Source organism: Pholis gunnellus (genome assembly GCF_910591455.1).
Source record: "Pholis gunnellus genome assembly, chromosome: 14".
Taxonomy (NCBI): domain Eukaryota; kingdom Metazoa; phylum Chordata; class Actinopteri; order Perciformes; family Pholidae; genus Pholis; species Pholis gunnellus.
In genome coordinates this window covers 3,428,056-3,455,460 of record NC_136541.1, presented here as the reverse complement: position 1 = coordinate 3,455,460, position 27,405 = coordinate 3,428,056, and the positions used below count along the sequence as shown (strand labels likewise).

At 41.6% G+C, this 27,405-nt stretch overlaps 1 protein-coding gene across 1 annotated transcript in view; it reads right to left on the bottom strand.

Annotated features, from left to right (window-relative positions):
* LOC306706210 (neuropilin-1a-like) overlaps positions 1–27,405 on the bottom strand; it is a gene marked incomplete at both ends in the record, with an annotated part of 72,494 nt that overhangs the window by 5,179 nt on the left and 39,910 nt on the right. Inside the window, 8 exons of the mRNA XM_079173185.1 lie at positions 2,921–2,965; positions 4,152–4,337; positions 9,238–9,382; positions 12,798–12,953; positions 13,191–13,366; positions 16,073–16,217; positions 17,155–17,310; positions 25,574–25,740. Coding sequence (XP_079029311.1) covers positions 2,921–2,965; positions 4,152–4,337; positions 9,238–9,382; positions 12,798–12,953; positions 13,191–13,366; positions 16,073–16,217; positions 17,155–17,310; positions 25,574–25,740 — 1,176 coding nt within the window. The remainder of the gene's footprint in view (positions 1–2,920; positions 2,966–4,151; positions 4,338–9,237; positions 9,383–12,797; positions 12,954–13,190; positions 13,367–16,072; positions 16,218–17,154; positions 17,311–25,573; positions 25,741–27,405) is intronic.

Below are 27,405 nucleotides of genomic sequence, written 5' to 3'. Positions count from 1 at the left end.
TTTATGATATTATTCGCTATATTCACTTTCAGCAACAAAATAGCCTAAACAGAACCCTTAATCAACCCTCGTCTGTTCCTGTACGACGACCCAGAAAGCCGATCAAATATTATTAGCTGCTCACTTCATAAAGGAAGGAGTCACTCACAACATGACCTATTTGTATATCTATTACTCATCTGGTGTTAGTTACCTTCAACTCTCGATTAATTGAAGGAAATAGGGGCCAAGTTTAACAACAGCAAATCAATATTAAACTCTCACACAACCCAGGCAGTGTAATCCAAATCTCATTCATCCAGTCGTACGCTCACTACTTCACTACTGGATCTTCATTAAAAACATACTATTTAAAAACAGATGCATGTGTTTGGGAAGTAGTGAGCACACTGGATTAAAGAGACGTGGTTCACACTGCTGACATAATGTGAGAGTTTGCAAACAGATGTTTTCACATCATTTTGCCTCCCAAACTTAACTTAACTTGAATTCATCAGGACTTCATTGCTTTTTGATTCTCCGTTCACCGTGCGGACAAAAGCAACGTTTTCTTCAAGAACTTAAAGGTAAGTAACTGATATGCAAAAAGGAGCATGTTGTGGGTGAGGTATTCCTTTACATGTTGAGATGTCACAACCAATTCTCTGTTTTCCAACCACTTTCTAAGAAAACACTGCTGCCTCCTCTCTGACGCTGTGAATCCAGGCTGAAGGCGGCGATCCTGTGACGTGTTCCACCGCTAAATTGGCTCCAGTTTAGCGGAGACAGCCCGAGGAAGAAAGTCTTGTAACATCAATATCAGAAAGCTGTTCCTGCTTTATTGTACACGCACTATGAATTGTATAGCTTGTGGAAAACATATCGCGCCCGAAAAACAAAAGAAGGGGGCCTTGTGCAGAGAGACAGTTGTAACTGTGTATATGTCGTGCGGCGCTGCAGGGCCACAGCGTACAGATGTTTGGGATCAGGACATCAAGAGAGAGAGGAATGGAGGGACCTTCCACGGAGAGAGGCGCGGTACCACCAACATGCGGATGTGGCCTCAGAAGAACAGAAACCCGACATCAACGTCCCTCCTTTCTACCGGAGCCAGCAGGCGACTGGCAGCGACTGGCGGTGGTGGTGGTTCACCGCAGCATCCAAATGGATGCAGACATCTCTGGACGCTGGACATGTTGTGTTCTGAGAGGCTAATAGGATGCAGAGATGACCGTGGAGCCGGTAGTCTCCCCCCCCGCCCGCAACCTCAAGCTGTCTTCACGCGATGTTTCGTCTCGGCTAATTGAGACCCAAGAGGCCTTTATTCTCTCTCTGTCTCCGCTGCTCTCTTTTTACCTCCACTCTCCTTTTCCTCTTCCTGTCCTCTTTGTCTCATTTTATATTCCTCTCCGTCTCTCCGTCGCCGCTACTCTCTTTCCACCTTTCAGCCGGCTCATCCCTCTCCTCACTGGTTGGCAGTTTGCTCCGAATGAACAGAATTTGGGTGCATTCACGAGGGACGACAAGCTGGTGACGAGTGCGGACTTTGAATGTGGAGCGAACGCAGCCTCATCGACATTCATGTTCCCTCAATGCACCAACACCAGCACTTGGTCAAACAATGTGATTGTGACTATATTCTAATAGGTGGCTTTTTGAAGCATGTGTTAAAAAGGGTTGAAACCATATCTCCCAGTTTTCCACAAAGTACAGAGTCAGTTTGAAATACATGAGGTCATGAGGTCACGAGGTCATGAGGTCATGAGGTCGAAACCCGAAATCCCCTGAGCCTCACTGATCACTACGAGGTTAAAGACAAATCTGAAGGATTATGAAGAAGATGATGAAAGGAATTAAGAAAGAGAAATACATTACTGCCACATTAATTAGCTTTAAACTTGAACTTTGTTGCTTTCTTCTTGTTGTCATCGTGTTATTATTGTTCTCTATTCCTACGTTATATACTTTTTATTCGTTATATATTTGACCTGTACTCATTTCGCCCAAATGTACCCTCCGATAAAGATTCATCTCTTCTTATCTTATCTGATCTTGTGAAATATGTGATAGCTTCACCTCTTTAGGCCTTAAAAATCCTCAAAATGAAGCACGAGAAAGAAAAAAACCCTCAAAAACACAAGGCCATGACCAGTGAAAGGGAAGGAGAACATTGCTTCCTTTTATGGTGTCACAAGTAAAGCAGACCGGTAACCACAGCTACACAGATTACTTGATTTAATCGACAGCAGCTCTTTAAATCTCGTGTTTGATAGAGATGTTGTTTCTTGGAAATAAGTCATTCAGCATGAAAAAAAAAGCATAAAGAAAGACTAATCGACTAAAGAAATCATCGTCAAATCTTACATTTCTCACGACTGCGATGTAGAACATGACGTCTGTCTGTTGACAAAGTTTTATTGCTTTAACTGCAAAAACAAAGACGTCTTGTTTTTTTTGTTTCTTTCTCTTCACTTTTCCCTCTCAGTAAAATGTTTATTTTATTTCTCTTTTATGATTCTCTCCTTTCTCATAAACCCCCCAAAACATGATGCATTTCAGAGCGAAGCCATCAGCATTTCTCCCTCCAGTCCAGTCGTGTGTCAGAGCCGAGCTTCACCGGGCGGAAAAAAGAAAAGTCTCATTTGTGAACCGAGGCGATGAAAAAGCCATTTGCTCCCATGAAAGCCTGGTTTCATTGTTCTCCGTGACTCGATACTCTTTGGTGACAGTGAATGATGGGACCGTCGGCTGAATTAATGTGCCGATCTGGCAACCCAGAATCCCGGCTTTCTGTAAAATGGTTCGCCTGGACTTTAAAGTTACGGTGCGATTTAGAGAAGAGAAGACGGGATTGAAAGAAAGAGGAAAGAAGAGGAGGCGTGAATGAAACGCGAGAGGAGAACAGCAAACGTGGAAGCAGATTGCCGGCGGACGTCCTCACCTGGTATGAAGTCCATGATGGGGTCGGCCGCTGTGGCGCCTCCTGCTGTAAACAGATGGGAGAGTCAGGGTGGGGTCAGAGGTCAGGTGGTTTGGTCCCACCCACACAGATGCCAACACATAAACACACACTCGAAGAAAGCGACAGCAAGCTTTCGTGTTGCTGTGCACTAAGAGACGAAAAAACGCTTCAGAGAAAATGTGATTTGATCAGATTTGACAGTAAAGAGGAAATAAAGGAGAATCTTTATCGTGTACGGGGCTGTTTGATTTTTAATGTTGCAAGTTAAACAGAAAAAAAGAAAATACACATTTTGGTCAAAACTTGTAGTGAGAAGGAAGATGAGGGGGAATTTTTCATGGTCTCAGTCCAACGAGTTTAAGTTCTGTCAAAGTCAAGAAGAAATACGATCGCAGACATGAAAGAGACGAGAGCTGCAGGAGGAACGAGACGAGTGTTTTGTGTCGTATCACTTCTTAAAACAGACTCTGAAAGCAGATTTACACAAAGGATTCTAATGCAAAAGGTGCACTTTCTGTAACACATTAACATACGTATAATGTGTTATAATCTGATTATAACACATTATTAACATACGTATAATGTGTTATAATCTGCTTATAGCGCCGTAGAATTATAGCACTCATGACTATTCATAATGCTTTATAACAACAATCATAACACGTTATAGAGCATTTTATATTGATTCAAACGTATTTTAATACTTTAAATTCCTCACTGAATTTCTTTTTGCAAAGATCATACTGTATTATATTTCTCACTGGTGTAATGCATCCGAATCTTTCTTTAGAACACGTTATAATCAATTATAACGGGATTATAAATTGCTTTCAGCAAAGTGAAACAATATCATTAAATCTATTCAAGGACACACAAAAAGCAGTAACATTTAAATAAAGTATAATCACATAATAATGCATTATAACAGTGATTATAATGTGTTATAATGATGGGAATTATAATGACACTATGATCCAGTCAACGAGTAACCAGCAATTATGAGATATTATGACTCTTGACCCTTTAAGTCATTATAAAAGTCTTTATAGTTTATGATTATTGTTATAAAGCATTGTGAATATTGATATATAACTATACTATAAGCAGATTATAATGCATTATAGACTTCGGGCGTCATAGAAAGTGTGACCAAACCGTGTTCTTTTGAACAATACTTGTGTGTAACGTAGTCATCGGGAGCTGAGTTTACCCGTCACGGAGTCGTAGTCATCGGGAGCCTCGGTCTCGCCGCCGCAGTCCTGTCGTCCGTCCTCGCAGTCCGCGGTCGGGGTCGTGGTCCCGGGGACGGTGGTCGGCGCCGTGGTGGTCGCTCCAAACGTGGTCATGGGAAGCGTAGAGGCGACGGGCGTGGTGGGAGGAGCCGTGGTTGTGATGTCTGGATGGATAGACAGGATAACAAACAGTTTGTCTTTGCATTTAATAACATTAAAAGATAGAAACAACTCCCATGTTGATCTATTATAAACCAGATATACTCGGGGGTTTGCAGCGTGCGTAGCAGAGCGTGGCTTTTACATGTCGTTAGAGCAGATAATGTTCTCCAGTCTGTTTTCCTTATTGTGTCCAGGAATTTTACTGCACAATAACTTACGGCCTTTTCCACAGCAACAACACTTCCAGGAACCCAGAAAACTATTTCGAAGCTCAGCAACTTAACTTCTCCTTCCAGAAGAGGAACCGGGCTGTAAAACGTCCCTGCTGAGGGAGAAGTATTTTCTGACGGCCTAAAAGCTATAAGTTTGGCAGCTTTAAGAGTTGCTGACTTGACTTTATTTGCCAACTGTTCGACGGTTACGTAACGCACTCAAAAAACAACATGAAAAAGAGTCTTCTCAGTGTCTCCTCACATGCTTCTCAAAGGAAAACTGTCTCTTCACATACTGGTTATTAATCCTTCCTCGTCTTCTCCAGACCTAAGTTGCGGTGGAACAGCAGGAATGAGCAAGAGGAACTTTTTATTTCCTGATTTATTTGATGGGCCTCCTTAAAAAAAGGGTACTGAAAAATAACAAGGAGCTCAGAGAGCATTGCTACTTTGGAGACAGGTTTTTATCACCACACAGTGAAATGTGCTTAAACAAAATCTATTTAAGAGACATTGTAATCATGGATGGATTATGAGACCGTGGGCCCCTGGGCACAGACATGTGGGAGGCCCCCCCACCCTGTCTACATCGGAACAAGACTCCCAAACTCAAAGTCTCACAGTCTGCTTTTAGGCATTTTGGGTCTGTTTGAAGTCAATTTTGTGTCTCTTTGCAATTGTTTTGTATCCATCTTTGGTCACTTTGCGTGCCTCTGTAATCGTTTGTATCTGTTCTTGGTCAATTTGCATTAGTTTGTGGTGCTTTATGCATTTATTGTTAGTCGTTTTGTGTGTCTTTGTAGTCGTTTTATCCATTTCTGGTCATTTAGCATTCTTTTATAGTCAATTTGCATCTATTTATGGTTATTTTCTGTCTTTTTGAAGTCACTTTGTATCTATTTTACGTCTCTGTGCAGTCGTTTTGTATCTAGTTATGGTACTTTTGTCTCTTTTTGGTGGTTTTGCATCTTATTTAAGTCGTTTTGCGTGGCTTTGCAGCAACTTTGAGTCGTTTGTCGCTGTAATGTCATTATTTAGTTTTTTTGTGGGTCTATTTTCTGTCATTTTGTGATCCTTTTGTGTTTGTTTTTCAGCAACAATTTTAAAGTGACTCTCCCCCCCAACCCCTCGGGCCCCTGGGCCAACATGTGCCCGGTTGGCCCGTTGAGCAAAACATCCATGACTGTAATAACTTCAGACGCTTCATGAAACCTTTGGCCTTATTTATGCCGGAGAACTGTGACTCATTTGGGTTAAAAGACATGAGGTTGAATACAAAACGCTCTCTTTGACAACACAGATCTGGATTTGTCCGCAGATTAAAGAGCCGGCAGTCTTCTCTCCCATCAAGGACCAAAGTCATAATAACGACAGAAACTCCTGCTTCTTGTTGAATTCTACAGTCTGGTGATGCGTTGTGTGTGTTTTTTTTTTATTTATGGAAATGCAGCAAATTGAACTTGAATTAGCATATGTAGGCTTTGCGAAAAACCCCAGATGGTCTGCATGTAATTAAACTTTGTAAGGAAACGTGTTTGCAGCGTTTTGAGTGGGACGGAGGTTCGCTCTCACAACAGCGTGGATGTAAGCCGATGAATTAACTCAAAGCTCGAAGCAGCACCAGCGGTGAGCCAGAGAGAAACCTGATTAAACTGCTGAAACTGATCTGCAGGCGTGTCGTGAGCTTGTTAGTTTCTCTCTTGTGAGCTCAAGTTGGCATCTTGATGTTTTTGTAGAAACAGGAAGAGGCTTTTTTTTTTGGCCCAATATGGCTGTTTGATGAATCGACAGAAACGCTTTTTTTAAAAGAAGTTGTTCAATAAATCCAAATGAACTGCTGGTTAAGTGATCTTATGTTTAGAGCTGTTTGTCAAAAAGCCTTTTGATATCAACTTTGGTACATTTTGATGATTTAATAGCATGAAATCAGCTTGTTCAGCTGATAAGAGCACTCGAGGTCAAAGCTTTATCATTATGTGCATTAATGAAGAGATGCACTGGAGGTACGAGAGGGCTGTGGTTTGGATAATTGGACATAATGTGGACATATTTGTGGGCGTGAGCTTCTCTGTATCTGTATGATCTGTTTGCCTTTTCCAGTGTACACACATGGTTTGCGTGCATTTCGGTGTGTGTTGTCATAGTTTCCTCCTTTTGAAGTGAAACTCGGTTCATCTGGTTCTGACACAGACGCGCTGCTTCAAACGCCACACGTTTCTCCCTGTTTTTCCTGTTTTACTTTGGTCTCACTCTTTTCACGTCCTCTCCATACGCACACACACACACACACACACACACACACACACACACACACACACACACACACACACACACACACACACACACACACACACACACACACACACACACACACACACACACACACACACACACACACAATCTTTCTATCCTTTAACTCTGTGTGCAAAATACACAGTCAGCCACTTCATCCAGGCGTCTATACAACAATACAACACAATCAAACAGCATTTGAGTCTTTTCTGAAGTCATTTTTCAATGTTCAATTTGTATCTAAATGTGTTTGTTTAATGAGTATTTATGGACTCTTTCTTATTTTGCATATGTACTGCTGCTGTTATATCTACGCCAGCTGTACATTAGCTGCCTTGTGTACGGTCACATTCTCTGTGCTGCTTCAAATAAACTTCACCGTAAAGATAAATGGAAAAACGATTGGCTGCTGCTGGGAGCTCTGGATTTGTTTGAGACCCCCAAAAACTAGATTTCAAGATTTTTTTCAGGGGTTCTTATGAGTTAATTATAGAGAATCTCAGACCTCCTGAGATCCGTCTCCGTTTCTCCTCTCGTCGTTCTCATCCTCTCCTCTCTCCTGCTCTTCTTCCATCCTCCACTTCTCTCCTCTCTCACACAAACACTGTTCTGTCATCGTCCACTCTGCAACCTCGCCCGCTCTGGCTGATCCTTATCGTTCCTCCTGCAGAGCAACCAGATACTCCGACTCAGCCAGAGAGCCTCCCTCCTCCCTTCATCTGTTCCTCCCTCACCTACTGCGGGAGGTTGAGCCCTCTCTCTCTCACACACACACACACACACACACACACACACACACACACACACACACACACACACACACACACACACACACACACAGCATCCAGCTCTGACCACTGCTGCAGTAGAGATAGTAGCCTGCCATGGCATGCGTCAGCCTTTCATGTCCTCTCTCTCTCTCTCTCTCTCTCATATAACACCAAACACTGCAGATAAGCAGCCCGTAGTGTAAGCAGTTCACTGTTTAATGACTGACTGGTTAACACAAAACACAAATTAATGCAAAAAACATCTGGAAATGCCGTTTGTGTGTTTCCCGGATAAAGTGTACGATGATATTTAAACCTCCTCGTCTGGCTACTCGAGCCTTAAGGGCAATAAACACTCCTCCATGCAGCGACGCATCATTCGACTGCTGTAGTACACAATGTAAAAGTGCAGAAGAAGAAGTTACAGTGAGGTAGAGGAGCTGAGATGTGGTAAAACTGGGCTTTTCTGCAGCTTTTCTGGAGCGTGAATGTGCTTCGATTTTGGGGAAATACAAGGTAAACGTGTATCAACCCGTGATGATGGGTACTTTAATGCCGTCTGGGCTTACACAGACAACATTAGCATCATAAGCTGCTAGTTATGTGTGTTTTAGTTTTTGTTCCTTACGGTTATGCATTCTAATTGCTTTTATTGTCTCTGTTTGTACCATGTAAAGTGCCTTTGAGTACCTTTGAAAGCTCTGAAATAAAATGTATTATTATCATCTCACTGTGTAGTTCTCTTGTCATTTCGACTAACTGCTAGTTCAATCACCAGACACAATGTCTGGGTTTGGACATTGGAATCTTTATTAGCATATTAAATACGGTGAAATTGTTATTCCCTGTTCATTTTAGTTAAGTTAATTCTAAGGTTGCTATTTTAGAGTGAGGATGCTTAAACTAACCTACAGATTTACTCATTGAGCTCATTCAGCTGCCTTTGTGAAAGCTGAGCTGAGAGAGCAACTGCTGCCAGAGCCAGAAACCACAGGAGTGTTCTGCTTTAATACAACCCTTCATGTGATATCGCCTCGCCTCGCCTCGGGGAATGACAGTCAAGTTTCCCAGAGTCACTTGATCCGGTTTATACTTGCTCTTTTTGCTTTAGTGTTCGTCTGCAATGTTGGTAACATTTAAAGGTTTTAGACACATAAAGTAGGACTGTGTTCATCCGGCCAATGTGTAAGTGTCTTAAAGCTGCATTCTCTCTAATGTCCAGCAGGGGGCGACTCCTCTGGTTGTATAGAAGTCTATGAGAAAATGACTCTACTTCTCTCTTGATTTATTACCTCAGTAAACATTGTAAACATGAGTTTATGGTCTCAATCTCTAGTTTCAAGTCTTCTTCAATACAGCATGATGTTCATTTAGTAAATGATGGTCCATTTAGAGTCAAACAGACCATAAAGCAGGGGATACTTAGGGGCGGGGCTACACAGTGATTGACAGGTCGCTGCCACGAAGTGGACCGTGTTTATGTCTTAGAACTCCGACCCGTTCACAGTGTGATTTCAAGACATGAAAATGTATTGTGATGTGTTGGTCACCTAAAAATGTCTTAATCTTTTAAACGCATCTTTATATGGAGTCAACAGGACAACCTCTTGATTATTACTGGAACTCACCGTCCAGTTCGCAGCCCAGCAGCTCCAGACGGAGGCCCAGGCCCTCGATGGTGGCTCTCTCCGGGTAGATCCTGACGAAGCGGGTCAGGAGGGGACCCATCGACCTCAGCTCCGGGGTGTCGTGGTTCTGATTCCCGAGGAATATCTGAAGGCAGAAGACAAGAGAGAGAGACGTGTCAGGACCTGAATGTACGTCACCTGAGTGTAACTCTGTAACTCTCGCAGCCAATAGTTATTTGCGTCGGTTTTACGTAGAGTATCAGAAGAAAATGTGTTCAGCAAATGTCATCAAAGAACAAAGTTCAAAGACCTTCTAGCATGAGTAAGAAGGACTTTAAGACCAGTTTTGCTTATTAAAAGAATGTGAAACTACAAAAATCGTGATAGAGAGATCAGCTCTACAGTGTAAGTGTAGGCTGTGTTTCATTTAAATTGATTTCCTCTCAACAGGTAAATGATCAGTTAGTAAATCCCGGACACGTCTGACTGCTCTTTCCTGTATTGTTGAAACTCTGCAGCACAGTCAAAGCCCGTCCACGCCGCCGACAACTACACAAACAATAACATACTCTGTTCTGATGCAAGTCTGCTTCTGATCAAACATTAAAAAAAAGCTGAAACAAAGTGAATGGAGGGAAAAACAAAGACAAAAGCCAGGAAATCAGAACCAGAGTCAGATCCGTCTCGTAAGTCCAACCTGGAAGCAGCACAGATGAAAATGGTTTGCGTCACACCGGGAGCCGAGAGGTGGGAAACAAAACACCCAAAAGAATATTCTGCCTGTCTGAAGTGCTGAAGTTTCCTTTTCGCCTCGTGCGTTCCCGCTGCAGTGGGGCATTATGGGTAGCAGGGAAGTCTGTCGCTAACTCTTTAGCATTTACCTTTACCAAATACACTTGTTTTGTTGTTGCATTATTTATTGGTGCATGCGTACTGTTCTGTTTTGTAATGCTCCTTTGAACACGTCAGCTTTGTATGTTGCTTTATTCTACTTTCAGGGTTTTGGTATTTGAACATATGGCTCGGGACAACAGATGGAAACAAGCCTTTTCAAGCTAACTCTGGCTCATGCACAGTTTTTTACAGTACAGTTTATCAATGAGCATTCTTGTCATAAACATTGATCACTGTATGTAGTATGTTGACAGTAAAGTTCAGTATTTTGGCAGTAACTATAAAATAAATAGAGTATCAGTTCAATGATTATGCTAATGCATAATGCTAAGAGCTGCAACCATGAGTCACGTAACATCGTAATCATCATAATTTTTTGCAGACAAGGCTTGTTGAATAATATAAATAATGAAACCAACTTAAGTTCAGTTCCAAAATAACCCGGATACACCAGCGTGAGCTAGTTTATGAAACTACAGGACAATTACAATCCTGGATTCAGGTCATCACCGCTTCTCTCAACATACGATCAGAATCCTTTGGTGCTTATGCTCATGATGACCATCAGGCTCCCGCTGTACATGTTCACTCATATTCATGCACGAGCATATGTGCTGTGCACGGTGTTGTCCATGTGCGAGCCAAGACGTGTATCCACTCATGTACCCGGCCAGGGCCTCGCTGAGCCTTCCAGCCTCGTCTTTTTGAAGAGGGTTGTTTTTATAAAAAGACAGGAAACCGAGCAGAGAGGATTTAGCGAGAGAGAACGGCGAAGCATCTAGATCTCCGTCTGCAGTAAATCAGCGGGAGTCTGACGGTCAACCCCGTCCGCCTCCCGGCCATCTGGAAGGCATAGAGAGAGGATGTCGCACCGACGAGGCCGGCCGATGGAGAGGAAGCGGGGCCTCGGGAAGCAACGACACGAATTTCCTCTTGAGGATCAAAAATCAAAGGCGCTTAAATCGCCAAGAGGAGGTTAGAAAACCGAGACTGTAGCTTGTTGGATTATCATCCACAGAAGTCTTCCTCTGTTTATTCTGAACAAACTGAACAGCCTGAAGTTGTATGTGTATGTATTTTGGATACAAAGGGAGGGAAAATGGCTTCAGATGAACAGAATAACTCTTTTAAAATCATGAAGAGTTTTCTTTATAGTCGTGGTACTTGATGATAAATGTTGTATATTTCTGTCTTCACTACAAAAATCCCTGTGCTTTAAGTACGTTATTGTAACCTGTTACTTCTTATTCTAGTTGTTTACACCTCTTATTATTATTATTTATTGATTTCTCTTCATCTGTACTTATTTCTGAATTCCCCCTCTTGGGATCAATAAAGCCTTATATTCTATCTTATACCTTTGATTGATTTTCTGTATTTTTCTCCACTTGAACACACAGCAGAGACGATTGGACATTCTTAGCCCCGAGTCGTATGCCTGCATACAGCGCCAACAACCTCTAACAGTGTTACCTGAGGTGGAACCCGGAGCCGGCGAAGCACAATAGTTGTGAATAATTAAACGTAATTAATGTTCTGCTCTTGTCTCATCTGGATTTATGGCAGTTAGAGAGATTTTAGGGAGTAAATCCCATTAATTCAGTTAAACCAGGTGTTATTTTACATATCTATGGAGTTTTGTGGTGTTATCAAGTCAAAGAATATTGCATAAAGAAATCATTAACACAAATACAATAATTTCAACACCCACAGCCAATGCTAAAGATAAAAACACAATATGGAAGAATAAATGAATGAGGAAGCGAGCTGTTAGAATAATGAAATGATGAGGTCTGGAACACAGACTAAATCCTACCCCCTTACCTCTTAAACCTTTATTTTTCATTTTCTAGTCAATATTTCCTCGTTGAGTCCCACATGTGGTGATATTTGCTCCGACGAGTTTGCAGACAAAAGCCTCCGACAAACAGCGGACAAGAGTTCACATGAATAGCCTATAATTTGTTTCACATTTCGTTCAAGCAGCGGCGTTGCGGCCGGGTCGAGCGCCTGTCTGATGGTTTCCAGGAATTACAAATTACAGCGAGAGGAGGTTTTTTTGATGCCGGCAGACTTTTATCTGTCTTCTGTGTAATTTAGTTTCTGTCAATCTGTGTTTGTCACCAAACTGCCACAGAATGAGACGGAGAGCATGAGCGAACGACGAAGGAAGGAAAAAGAACCATTTCAGCGGTGGAGTTCATACGAGACCTTTCACATCCTAAAAGCGTTTTAGTGTCAATCTTTAGTTTCTTATAAATAAATCAATACCTTAAAAAGATGTATTACAGATAAATTTAAACTATTTTCTTTACAACAACTTACTGTTAAAAGTGCTACTTACAGATTGGGTATCACATCTACTTCATCATGCTCATTCCAGTTTCTACTGGAACATGTTTACATATTTAAATGTTCAAATAACACATTCATTTTCTTATTCTGTCTGTGTGAATACACCTTTATTCATCCTCTGTCTGAAACTCTCCGTTTCTCTCGTCCCCTTCCCCAAAAAGCCAAGTCTGCTCTGATTGGCTTGCAAGAAACATATGTTCTCTGAATTCTACATCCTAAAAGAACGTTTAACTGACATCTAAACATTTTTCTGTAAATGTTATTCTGTTGCGTGTGAAACGCAGCTTCATGCCTCGACGTGCCAGACCAACCTTGGGCTTGGTGGTGTTTTCCTCCTTGATGGTGGTCCACTCCTCTCCGTCCAGGCTGTGTCCCACCTTGAACCTCTTCATGAAGACGTTCCTGTCGCGGTGTTTCCCTCCCTGGATCACCACGCCGCTCACCATCTTGTCCTGACCCAGATCCACCTGCCAGGGAGGACGAGGAAGGGGAACAACAAAAAAAAGGTTGGTTTGACTCACTGACTGGCTGATAGACTTATTGATAAATGATTGTACCGTACACCGTTTCTTGCAGAAAGAATGAAACTAAATCCCATCACACCATAAAAAAAACACAAGGTATAGAGGGATTGAACCCGGACAGTGGTTTGATTAATAAACCCCGCTCATTCAACTTTTTAAAGCTCAGTGTCAGACCCCCACCTGCAGCCACTCGTTCCTGAAGGGCTGCTTGGTTTGCTGGCCGGTCCAGCCCGACCTCCCCGTCAACAAGCGGGCGTTTTCCGCCACCCAGCCTCGGTCGGCGTACGACGAGGCGACGATCTGAGCATCTGAGATCTGACCGGACACCATCCCCAGCATCCCCGAGCAGGGGTAGTCTGTACAGAGGGGGGGGAGAGAGGGGGGGAGAGAGAGGGGGGGAAACAGTGGCGGAAAAGATAAGAAACGTTTGAATCGGGGTATAGTACGATAAGAAACGTCCTTATCTTGTCGCTGCTTTAGTCAGCGGTTTTAGTTGACGCCCTCTGGGCGCTGCTGCAGCGTTTAAACTCAAGAGAGGAAACACCAGAGAGCCGTTCACCATCTCGGGGTGGAGTTAGTTTCAACAGGGAATGATTTGTGTGTATAAGCATAAGCATGAGGACTGATTCCATTTTGCATTTCTTTTGGATGAAAGACTTTAGCTTATCGTTTTACCTTTAGCTCTACTATTACTACTATTAACCCTCTGAACGCCGTTTCTGAAACGGACGTTTTTTAATCACATTTTACTCACTGTGGCCTCATTTTTCACTGCAACATATGAGTCCTGCACCTCTATGGAAACAGCACCATCATAGCACAACATGACTTGTGTGCAGAATAACAGTTTTAATGCCATAAATCATAAAAAAGAAATCTGATAATCTGAGAGTATAGTCCACAACAGTGTTGCCACTATAAGAATCCTCATGATCTATTGAAGTGCTAAATATATACATTCATATCAGCCAATCATGGCATGGAGCGAAGAATTGATTGTTTTGAACAGGATGTGGTTACTGCAAACGATTTAAAATGTTTAATGAGACGTGCAGAACGAAATGATGAAATATGACTATTTAAACCTTAGATTTGGTTGTTTTCATCACACATGATTTGTTCGAGGACCAACAGCGATTTGAAAATCCAACGATAAACTCAGTTTTTACAGTTTCTGGCTGTGATAAACAGTGTATTTCTGGTGATTTCTCTAAAGAAAACCTGCCTTTCAAACCTGTGGGCGGGTTGTGTGAATAGTTTTTAATACTGATATAACTATGAGCACTCAGAAATGGAAGCTCTGTTTACTAAAGGGGGAATGCTACATGGGACCTTCAGGCTATGAGACAATCCTTTGACCAACAAAGCCAGTCTGTTCAAGTATTAGGAAATAAACTTTTAGCTGTGCTTCCCTTTTTTTCTCGGAATAACTTAATTAAACTCTTAGAATATGTGGACACAATGGTCCAGACACAGCGAGCCAAGTTAAATCCATTATCCACAACGAGTTAGATCTAATATCCGGACTCAAACAGTCGTCGTCTCAGTGAGATATTTGTATTTGACAAATGCTTCCAGAGTCACATCAGTGGATTAACAACAGCTCCCCGAGGACGTAAATTCCTCCGCAATGTGAAGTTACAGCCCCGGAGTGCTGTCTGCGTGTGTTCCCGTTTGTCTGTGCTACTTTTACGATTATCAAATATCCTCCCAGGGATAAAAAATAATGGGTTGAATGGGCAAAAGGGAGCTTTTCGTTCCTGTATTTTATTACTTCTTTAAAATGCATGATTTGGATTAGGAGTTTAGTGTAGGATTAAATACAGAAATTGGATTAAATTTAAGTAAAAAAAAAAACGGTGATAAAGCTTAAGGTTACGGGTTTTGGAGTGAATGACAGTTCAGTCTCATGTTGCGTACTTACACACACACACACACACACACACACACACGTTTTCCCAACTGTGTCATTATATCTCCTGAATCACCTGTCTAGCACTTTACAGCCTGTTCTCCTGTGAGTTAGAGTCTAATATCTACGTTATGAGCGCTCTCCTACCGAGAGTTGCTTGTAGCACATCAAGGACTGAGGTTTATATAATGTTAGGGGATGAGTAATGAGGCGGCATGATGTTCCTTCGCTCCTCAGTAATGAATAACGGTGTCCTTCTGTGGGAGTCTGCGTTCGCCTTGGAAGCGGTGATTATTTTAAATCAACAGAGAGCAGCAGGAGGTTCTCGTCCTGCAGCCAAAAAGATGTTGGTTTGATTCACGATGTGTAAAAGTGAGAAAAAGCTATTAACGGGAGAGCGCGCGGTCTGAAAAGAACAGATAAAACTTGTCAAGAAGTCTTCTTAACTGTCACTCATTTTGTTTTTTACATGAGGTGTGAACATTACTTTATCTTTTCCCTTCGTAAAGATACATTTAGTGTTAGTGTAAGACCCATGTAATGTCTGTCAGACTGTTTCTCTCTGTAGAATTGTATAAAATGTTTGAGACAGTGGATTTTACATCTGATAAAGGTTGGCAGACAAACAAAAGGTTCACTGATTGTTAAGAAAGTTAAAATTCAGGACAAAGAAAAAGAAAAAACGAGTTCTTTGCACCTCATGTATCGTTTAAATTTGAAAGTTACATTAAGTTAAATAATGTATATTGTTATAAATAAACCAAAAAGAAAATGTTCAAATAGAGAGTACATATATTTCATTTGTGTAACAATGAATCATGTACATGTTTTGTAATAACTTAGAAAATGGAAGTGAAAGAGGGAAATCTAATGAGCGTGTGTGTGTGTGTGTGTGAGAGCACATGCCCGCACTACATATGTGTGTGTGTGTGTGTGTGTTGGATTAGATAAGATTTAGATAACATTAAACGTGAAGGATCCATGCGGGGACAGGGGGAAGGTAATTAAGAAAGGATGTGCATGAAATATTCCAGTACTGACAGAAGTTATTTAAAAACATGAATCAATGCGATCGAGAGTTCAAGCGTAGCCTCGTATCACGTACTGGTACGCGTGAGTTTGTGTACTGGAGGTATTTCGCTATCGCTACCTGACGTTCTGCAGCCGTAGATCTCAAAGCGCATGCAGATGCCTTGCTCCCAGGACATGGGGCGGACGCGGATGTATCGAGCCAGAGTCTGTTTGGGGAGAATACAACGAGCCTCGTCTGTCGGGTTGAGGTTCCCCTGGAAGATCTGAGGACAAGAGGAAAAAGTACCACAGTTAGTGCTCCTGTTACTTTGTTACTTCTTCTACTGATGTTATCGCTGACGCTGCTGTTACTGCAACTGAAACTGGCACAACTGCTGTTATCTACTACTATTACTACTAGTACTACTACTGCTTCTACCACTGCTTTTACTGCAACTGAAATTACTACAAGTATTGTTAAATACAACTACTTTCACCAGCACCACACTTTTACTAACACTGCCTCTGCTACTACTACCTCTACTACATTTAATATTACTACCGGCCATTACTATTACTACTACCAGTACTTTTACTACCACTGCCACTATTATTGCAAATTAAGCAAATGCTAATACTGCTACACATAACACCAGCACCTTCTCAGTACAACTGTACTACTACTGCTCATTATACTTCTAGTACAACTGCTAGTACAGCAACTACCACCACTGACCCAAATCTCTTCTACTCGTGACCAAAGAGACTTTACTTGAACCGTCATTTACGCAGTACATATATTGAAACTGGCTGTTCAACATGAGGCATCGGAGCCAAATGTAGCACCCTGGAAAACTCTTCATGCTCAATTTAACAGCACTCGACATGATTTGTTTGACGCTAGCATATGTACTTGTACCACGTCAATATGTGCCTTCATGAGAAACACTGGAAGCTATCCATTTATCTCTGCACCGATGTCACCGAGACAACTTTGAGACCAGCGTTCTCCCGAAAGAAATTGTTGTTGATTGAGACTTTCAGCGAACTCGTTTTAGCCGAGGCTTAAATTAGGGACGCTGCCAAATACTGTCAGCCTGGGAAAACATTGATTCAGCCATCCTCATGTCCCCTTTGATTAGAATGCAGAGTCCTTCATTACTCATCAATATTAGATACACGAGGAGTTTGTTACAGCACGAAAAAACGACTCGTCGTTACCTTCTGCTTTGAGCCCTCCTTCACGGTGACCCAGTCCTCTCCGTTGGAGCTCAGGTCCACTTTGTACGAGCGAACGTAGTAGTGCTTCTTGGTCTCCTTTGAGATCGCTCCCTGCGTCCCGATGGCTGTGACGAATCGGAGGAATCCCAAGTCCACCTGGAAACACAGAAAGTACAAGACACAGGGTCAAAGGACAGGTTCAGACAGGATTAAATGCAATGGTCCCCAGGAGGTGCGTCTGTACTTCTAAAACATTCTTTAACATATTTAGTCAGCTGTAACGCCGGAACACAACATGTAACAAATGAGAGTGCATGAAAAAACAATGGATAAACAGTTAAAGTATATAGCTAAAGGTAATGTATAAATGGTTCAAGTATACATGTAAAAATGATTGGAATCTATAGCTTACTGTACAAATGGTAGGCTTAAAGTTATGTATAAAAGGTTGAAGTATATAGCTGGAAATCTAGTTGGAGACAGTAAATGACGCTGCTTACAACAAGTACTGTGAAAAATCACTTAAGAAAGGAAATGAGAGCCTGAAGATGCAAAAGTTTTGAATTTGTAAAGCCTGATTTAACCGCAGTCTGCTCAAGCATAATTGTATTCGTTCTCGATTGCAACTGCATCAAATAAACACATTCTGGAGTTTTTCTTTGACTAAATATGATACGAACGTTTTAACGTGCCAACCAAGAGCCACAGCATCAGATACAACACCGTCTTGCACCTTGTTTCACATGACGCATATGGGAAACAAGAGGCTCAGACGTTATTAATTATGCCGCGATCCCTCCATAAGCAGACAGTGAAAAATCAGAGCAGGACGCTGGAGACATGGGTAGCACCGTTTAAGACGACAGCCTCTCTACCACAAAACGAAGACCTTTACAGGAACATCATGCAGTCAGTGTTCTCCACTACGACACTGGATTTAGTGTTAGTGTGATGAGTACTCTCCCTAATCATTGCCTTTTTAAAATACCCACTTGAGGTGAGATGCTGACAGTTGAAACACCTTTTAAAGTCCTCTCTCGGGCATTTCTCCATTATGGCTTCGATGTGAACAGCGGAATTGTTTTCTAATTTGAAACTTACTGTAGATAAGACAGGAAATTGTATGAAACGTGAACACTTCTCATAAATATTTCTGAGGTGATTCTCTTTGTGCTATTTATTGACATCTTATTATCAACAAGACAATCTCCTTTCACCAGAAATAGATGGAGCGTGACATGTGATTTAGGTCATGTGTTTAATTAGAGCCTGTTGAGTCAATGATACGCTGAGGTTTGAGCCTCGGGGCTGCCGATCCAAAAGAATGTCCAGAAGAGTCTGTGTTTGTGAGTGTGTGGGAACCAGCTCAGGACCAATTTTACGGTTGTCCACCTGCATCACTAATGACTAGTGTGTGACCTGTGGTGTGTATGTGCGTGTGTGTGTTTGTAACTCTCTAGGTTAAGAGGTTGTTTCAGGCCAACAACAGATTTTGAGAGAGCAAATAAGGACGAAATATAGACTGAAAAACCCAACAAAAGTAGTTTTATTTTTACATTAAATTTGAGTAAATAAGTATCATTTTAATCTTGGTGTGTCCACTACTGAGAGGTCCAGCCTAGCTTAGCACAAAGACTGCAAGCAGGGGGAAACTGCTAGCTTAGCTCTGTCAAAAGTTAGCTTAGCTCTGTCAAACGTTACTGCTAGCTTAGCTCTGTCAAAAGTTAGCTTAGCTCTGCCAAACGTTACTGCTAGCTTAACTCTGTCAAAAGTTAGCTTAGCTCTGTCTAATGTACCTAATGTTCTAGCTAGCGTAACAAGCTAGCAGGCTAATGTGGACACAGAAAACAGCAACAATACTTACATTTTGTGCTGATGGTTCAGCTCATAATATGGTAAAAATACAAAAGTTAGCCAAAAAGAAACACACAAAGGAACCAGAACAAACTAATGTTAAACTCGGTTGTTAGCCATTAGCTTGTTCTGTATTCATTCTGTTTGCAAAATCAGTGAAGCCTACAGACATAAAGTACATATGGATATTAATCAAAGCATAGCTATGTTAATGCAGGTTTAAGGGTTACCATCTTAAATACTACTTTATTAGTAAACTATATTCAAACAGCACTGCTGGTAACTTCACTCAACCTCCAACTGCCATTTGGTTTTTCTTGTGTTTAAGTCCTAGAAACTGTACAGGTAACGGTGTTCTTCAGCTAAAGCAATGCGATTAATTGTTAAAGCTTGAAATAGCTAAACAACATCTCTCATGGCTGACCGCTGTGTCTGTGATTGAGTCACCAGACATCCTAAAAGTTCAACCTTATAAAATGTATGTTTTAATTTTCTTTTTGGTTTTAAGAATCTGACAAAGGAGTAAAAAAGTATAACTTTTTTAATTGAATAAACTTATGCATAAGCATATATTTCACCAGCAGTTCAAAGCCATTCTTAAGATAAGTAACTCCAAGTGAAATTACAGTGATATTATCTCATCTCGTGGCTATACTTCCCCAAGTTTCCTCATGAAATTATGATCTTAGGGCTAAATAACAGATAAAAAAAAAGGCTTGTTCAGATGGCCGAGTTATTTTTATCTCACTGCAGCAAAGAAGCGTCCGGAAACAAGACTGTTAAAGATAATAAAAGAAAAGATTCATAAAAAGATAGTTATCATCAAAGAGAGCAGCCGTGATAACAGGAAGCCTTACAGTGCTCGTTTTAAATCACATATATTCTATCTACAAACGCTTAAATATCTCAAATTAAGTATCCTCTTTATATACTATATATAGCTCCATGTACATTTATCACATTAACTTCTTCCAAACTGCATTAGGTCATTAACTATAAATCGTTTTTTGTGTAATAAATAAGGTGACACTCCATTTGACTTCATTCCACTACAACCAAAAGAAATTGCCTGTTTGTTGAGTTTGGAAATGATCAGTTGCATACCAAAAATACACAGCGCTCCAGTATGTGGGATGCCTGTAATATATGGCGTGTAATTATATATTACCATAAAGACGCCACCGCTGCGACACTGTACATGGGAAGGGACCAGAGGCCATTATTTAACTTCTCCCACTGTTGCTTTATTTTCATGAGAAGAAGAAGAAAATAGCGTCCCGTGGGTTTGTGTGGGCTCCGGGACTGACAGGGAGACCCCTGGGAAACCGTGTTTCGTGGGATCGCCTGCCTGACGTTCCCAGCTGCCTTCTAATCTACATTCCCATGAGATTGCGTCCTCCCAACGCAACACGCACTGTATGTAACACATACACAGTGTATAGTAAGTTTTGTTGTGAGATGGGATAAACAAGCTGCTAGAAGATTTGTTTTTGTTCAGAGAAGCATCAACAGATACAAGTTTCAGTAAAGTGGCTTCTAGTCATTGTGACCTCTTAAAATGATGCAATGAATCACAAGTCATGTCCTTGATGTGGACACGAGTTCAGAGCAGTTTAACCGAAGAGTGATGTTTCTAGCTTAGTTTGATTTATTTGAAGGCCTTTTAGAGAAAAGTCAGAAAACATTATTTTGAGAGTTGATGATGTTTCCCCAGATTAAACAGGAAAAGACTTTTACAGTAATCCACTGGCCAGCCGTTACAGTCGGTCAAAGCTCCGTTCTCCGATCACTCTCTATCAAATAAAGCTAATTGCTCTTCCATCTTCTAATTACTCAACACTTGGCAGTGCCTACGCTAATGCCACAGCAAACAGTCACATTTAGAGCTTTTCGTAATGAAGAGAACAAACTGCAGGAAGGGGGACATAATTCAGTCAAGTGTTGTGAAATGAGATTGAAAAAAAATAAATAAAAAACGTTGCTACTTCCTGCCAAAAACAGGACTCTGCCTTCACAGTGATAGTAAAAGAAAGAGCCCCAATTAGTCAATTCTCATCGGAGGTTTCAGTGTTTACTTAAGGAAGTCCTGCGCTCTGGGGATGCACGTTTTCACCACATGCACACATTTTTCTTTAACTTATAAAATGCTCCGGTCTGCTTTGGTGCTCACTAAAGATACAACCTTGCAGGATTTATATTAGCCTAAGACTTGTTTGCCGTTTCATTTCATTCATTCGACATGTCTTTGTGTTCGTGTTAGCAGATTTCTTGAAGGTTTTATTTCTTTTATTTTCAGTCAGTACAGAGTGACGTCATCGCCTTTTTTAGTTGACACATAGCTAGGAGCTTAAAACCTGATAAAAAAAATATGTCATGAGGTATTATTTCTGTAAATTGACTTCCAACAACTTGGTCTTTTCCATTTTTATGTTGCTATTTTTCATGGCTGAGTTGAAGTAGCTATGTTGGAAGCTGCCATCCAGGTTCTTAATCCTCTGCACTATCAACACTGTTTGTTATTTCTCCAACTAGCAGAAACAGCCATCAGTGAGCACAATGGCAGACATATCTGAATCAGGGTTCATGTGTATCTTTTGAATGACTTTTACATCTTAAAAACTATTAAAGTTAAATTGCTGAGATTCAAAACGACTCCTTTCTATTAATCAGAAAGTAGGACGTCTTTTTCTGATTTCAGAAATACTTCCGTTTTTGCAGCCTTGAGGCTTTCATCCCCCTGCAACAAACTAATTAGACAACCCTGTCTCCTAAAAAATACATGAAATCACAGCTAATTAGAGAGCATTGCATTGCACATAGCATTGTTTTTGTTTGGAACTTTGACACAGTTGTGTCTGCTGAGTGACTTTGAGAAGCGCTGGGCCCATAAAGCCTCATTAGAAACCTTCTAAATGACTCCTCGGCATTGATGAAAAATAAGTAATTTTGTTCTCGTTTCTGAAATACTTTCTTTTAGTGGCCTCGAGGTTTCTATCCAGAATGAACATCGGACTAATTAGATCTACTTGGTTCTGGGGCTTTATGTTCTTTGATGAATGACATAGCTCTCATTTCATCACTCTTTTTTTGTTTCTACCCGCTCACTGCGTAATAAATGTAATGTATGATTCGCACAATGCGTAGACACTTGACTTCTTTCACCACAGCCACCAAAGTGCTAAAACAAAACCTCAGACAAGGCCTCACACATACGTCTCCATGTTAGTCTGATTTGTGTTATTGACATTTCCTGGGTTTGGAAGTTATCTGAAGCATTCCCCCAGAGGTTTACCAGTGGATAACGAGACCCTTTAGCGCTCTCTGGGGGATCTTTTGTCTTTAAGGTCCCCCCCCTCTTGCTCCGGCTACGACAACAAACCCCGCTCACACGAGGCCCAAATGTGTTCTCCAGATGCACGTAGCTGAGCTCTTCCTGTGGCGTCAGACAGATCCTGAAGACAAACGGCAGGGCGTCTATAAATACCTGGAGGCAGGAGGGGAAGGAAGCCTTTCCTGGGCTTACATCATGATAGCCAATAAAGTCAATTCACTTGTAAAGATGCACTTACCGGCCATTTAGGAGCCACATTCGTTCAAATGAGGCTTGAATGCAACGTTGTCATTTTTGTATCTGATCAGATATTTGGAGCATTTTTAAAAGTAATTTTACTTTTAAGATGTACGTTTAAGATGGAGTTAGTGCAGGTACTTAAAAGTTACTAAATGGAACTTTTAACTGGTTATGAAACCGTTTGAATTTAATTGTGATGCCTCTACATGACCTACATAAGCAAACGAAACCATCAGCAAGAAGATTGGCTATTTCTATATATTATTCTTAGTGCTTAATTGTCATTAAGTCCGATTCCCCGCCACAATAGCCAAAACTGTTTTCTGATTGCAGGCTCTCGCGAAAAAATCCTTCAGCTCAAACTCCAGCTGTGCCTCCAACCCTGCCTCATAAGACCTGGACTCGGAGCAAAGCTTCGCCTCGCCGCTCTAGAACCAGGATTGAGTGAGCAAAGACTCTGCTGCAGTAAAAATGAGAGGTTTTCTAAAGGGACTCTGGTGCTCGGAAACAATACCGCTTTTGTCCACAGGGACCGCCAACATCAACACAAAATTAAAGTTCTGCGTAGTAGCTTTAATTTCCATTTCAATTTTTTCTTTGTACAACCTTCTACTTCGGAGATTTTGTTGCTGCACACGAAACATTGTAGCATTTCTTCCTGAGCATAGAGCTGGGCAACATGGAGAAAATCAAATATCACAATAATTTTCTCCAAATACCTCTCCATCAATGAGATTTTTTATAATAACCATCAGTCATGTGGATATAAGGACTAAGTGGGTAAAGGCAAAACATATAACAGCTAGTACAGTCTATTACTTACATTATTGTAATTCAGGCTTCCAAACCAGGAAAAGACAAAACTGCCATATTACAATATGACAATCTAAGAGGATACCAGCCCTGCTTTAATTCCTCTGTCAATCTTTAAAAGGTGGTTTACAGATATGTGGTTTCCATTTTATTGCAGACATTCCAGCGTGCATGAAACGAGTCACTACAGTGCGTAATATGATTACAGATATATATAACAAAAGCTAGATAATGATCTCACTGTCTGCTGCCACCGGGAAACATTATGAATAGTAACCTGAAAATAGTATCAATAAAATATAAATGCCGTTGAATGAATAATAGAGGTGTTTGCAGGGGAGGAGGCGGGCGTGCAAGAATTAACAACGTCATAATTTTCTTCTCAAGCAAGATGAATGGAAAGCCGTAAGGCAAACCCCGCTGTGCGGAGTTGGCCCCGCACCACACTTAATCAAATCAAATGGAAAATTCTCTTCACAAAAACCACCAGTCATAACTCAAACGCCTCACCGAGTCGGGGAGAGGGTGAGCAACAGCACCGGTTCTGAGGCTATAAATCATTGTGGCAGGGGGACGGTCTGCAGGAGGGACTGCCGACAAAGCTTTACTTGAACACCAGAAGAACACACACACATATAGAAATCTGTCCACACACACAACAAACTGGACCCGGTATCGCTTCTAGCCGCGGGCGTGACGAGAGGGAGCGTGTGACTGACGAGTTGCCGGTGCAAATCTCATGACGGCCCGATCTGAATGAGGAGCGTCGTCCCCTGCTTCAGTATCTACAGTGTAAGTGGGTCCGAGTGAGGAAACACTGAGAGAAGGTCGGAGGCCAACGGCGGGGAGGCCCCAGTGTTGCCGAGGAGGCAAATCCAAGCTCAGCAAACTCTACCAGGTGTTTCACTTCTGCATTTTATTTTTAGAAATGGGAATGAAGTGTGTGTGGGCCACTTTACTTCACTTCAAAAGTATCCAAAGACTTGGTTTGTTTTTATTCCAGGCCTCAGAACAGTAAAATCAGGAAAATTTGATTTGCATACAGAAGGAGCGTTTGTTCATCAAACCAAAATGAAATTATTTTGATTTACAATACACATTATTGGCAGGGATATTTCAGCTTTCTGTAAATTGGAGTCAAAACGAACCCGATGTAAATAAGCTACATATTTTAAGCGTATTGGGTTCAGGCTCTGTCCACCTATAAACCCATCAACCTCTATGCTTCATATCATGACATCCCGGAGGGTTCGGCTGCAGCCCGGTAGCTAAAAGAAGTCCCCAGACAGACAATAGAGAGCCACTATACTAATAATCCAGCGCCGATGCCGTCTTCCTGCCTACTTCCTGTCGTAACCTCCACAGGAAGGAAGTGAGGGTCTGTTCTTACTGCGAGGGCCATTGTGAGTCTTCCTCTACGAGTTCCTGTCCTGGACAATGGGACAGTCCGGGACTCCAGCCGCACCTTACAGGTTCCATCTGTCTCACCGTAGGGTGGGTTTTATTCGGTCTAAACTAGATAAAGAAAAGCACATGCTTGTTGTTTACAAAGGTCAACAATAGGTCAGAGAGCCAGGACTCTAAATTCAAGCGGAATCCAAACAAATCAGATTCTGGTTCCTGTAGATTTTGCTGAACGTGATGGACTGCACTCTTCTGCATGTTTGTTCATGAACGCAGGAAACAACTTATGCCAAAGAGTTTTGACTAATCTTGAAGACCGTAATGAGCCCAACACAACTTAGGAGTCAACTTATCAGCGCTTCCTTCTTCTCAAACCTGAACAGCAGTTAGTTCATCAAACTGAATATCGAAAAAAAAAGATATGAAATGTGTTTAAATGAAACAGTGGTCTGCTCTGTTTCCACATTCAGTGATTTCAGGCTACGTCAGATTTCACAACGAAGACAGGAGAAGTCGACTGTGCTGGAGAGGGCCGATTAGAATAAATAATGCATGTCGGCTTATTTTTTTTTCCACCATTCCGTGTCCCTCTAACGTGCAGAGAAAGTGGTACAAATGAGTGAACAATATTCAGACCAGATGTGAGCAAGATCTCAGCGGTACCGTGGAGTTCAAACCGAGGAACGCCGTTTCTCCATGAACGAGCAAACGCAAACGTTTTGAGCTCAAGACTCTAAAACGAGGACCAGTGTGACACAAATACGAAACGTGACTGACCTGTACCCACTCCCTGACGGTGTCGTCTGAGGGCGTCCAGCCGTTCTCCTGGTAGTTGAGACGCGAGCGTTCGGGGGACCAGTTGGAGTTGTACTGGGACGAGGCGCTGATCTGCTCTGAGGAAATTTCCCCCGACTCCATTCCCAGCGGCTCCATGCAGGCGAAGTCTGCCGAAGACAAGAAAAACTCCATTAACAAGAGTTCAACAAGAGTCCTGATTGTTATTTTTTTTTTAAATCACTTTTACAAACCAACAGCTTCTGACGTGGAAAGATGGGTTAAAAGAAAGGTTTTTTTTTGGTGGTTTCGTCATTTTATTTTGCTAATTTAATGGTTCTGCTTCGCCGGCAGAGAAGCAGCTCAGAGAAGTGTTTCTGTGGTGTTTGAATGAAGTGTGCTTTAGGGAGAGAAACCTGAATTCAGAAGGTGTACAGTTGTTTTTTTATGTTTGATAAGGAGAATAGGTGGGAAAGGGGCTTTACTCTGCGTGCAGATATTTGCAGCTGAAAACTGATAATTTGTCACCAAATTACGTTTTAATCTCAAAAACATGTTTTGTTGCAGGAAAGGCCACGATGGGCTGATAATATAACAATAGTATATGGATGCAAACAGCTGAAAGTCAGCACGTTAACCTCATGGTTATTGTTTCAAATCCAATGTGCCGGAGTAAAGAGTCAATACAACAGAATAACCGCTAATAACCCCATAAAGAATAACTTTACAGCTAAACTCACAGCTTCTCTCAAACCACTATTCTGTCCTGATGCTGCAGTATATAATAATGTATGATCCGTTCTCTCATTAAGACCATGAATTATTTAATCCACATTTTAAAAAGTAGTTAAAAAACCATCACAGCTGCTGTTCAGCCTGCTTTTTTCCACCAACACTAAATAAATCAATTTAAAATGATACAAAACAGAACAAAAGTAGCAAATCTTCACATGAGAATGTTTTATTTCTACTTTGAAGGATCATCCGATTATCCAAATTAATTTCCTGCAGATCGTGAATCATTTCATCTTTGACATAATGTTTTTATTCTGTGTGTATATGCTCACATACAATACACAGAAACCCACACAGGCGCATTCTGCAGATGATGTAATGTTTGGATTTCTGCTCTAATTTAGAGGATTTTCATTTCATCACTCTCAAACTAAAGGACGATGCACTCCTCCGCAGACCGAGACAATCCTTTAGGGTGACGAAACTGTTTCATTAACAGCATTCGGACAAACTTAAACTACATGTCAGTGTCTCTGCGTCCACTCTGTAACAGCAGGGGAGGAAGAGGGGGGGGTGGACAAAAGGAAACGTGAGTATTTATGTGTGTGGGAGGCCTGTCTGGAGACACAAGGTCTACCAGACAGACACAAACACACTTACATCATTCCAAGTTCCACAAATAAACTAAGGGAGAAAGTTTTCTTGCGACATCACCAAAAGCCTGCAGAGACACTCATCATCTATATTTGTTATCTTGAGAAATTTCAGGCCCAAATCATCCAATTCAGCGCTTCCTCCCTCTTCTCTTGCCAGAAAATGTTCTGAAATTGGAGGCGAGACAACGAGGACGTGAAACACCGCTGGACTTCAGCCAGCCGATACATCACTTTAACAAGAAACTCTCTCACTTTTCTGTTTTTCTTCCCGCCTCAGCCTTCGATCCAAAAAACTTCTCTTTTGCTCTTTTCTCATTTAAATTCATGAGACAGCCCTCCGTGTCTCCATCACAGTGGGCATGAGAGACGAGTTCCTCCACCTCTCCGTCACAAAAAGAAAGAAAGGACGTAAAATGACACCCCCCCCCCCCTCATCGATCGTAA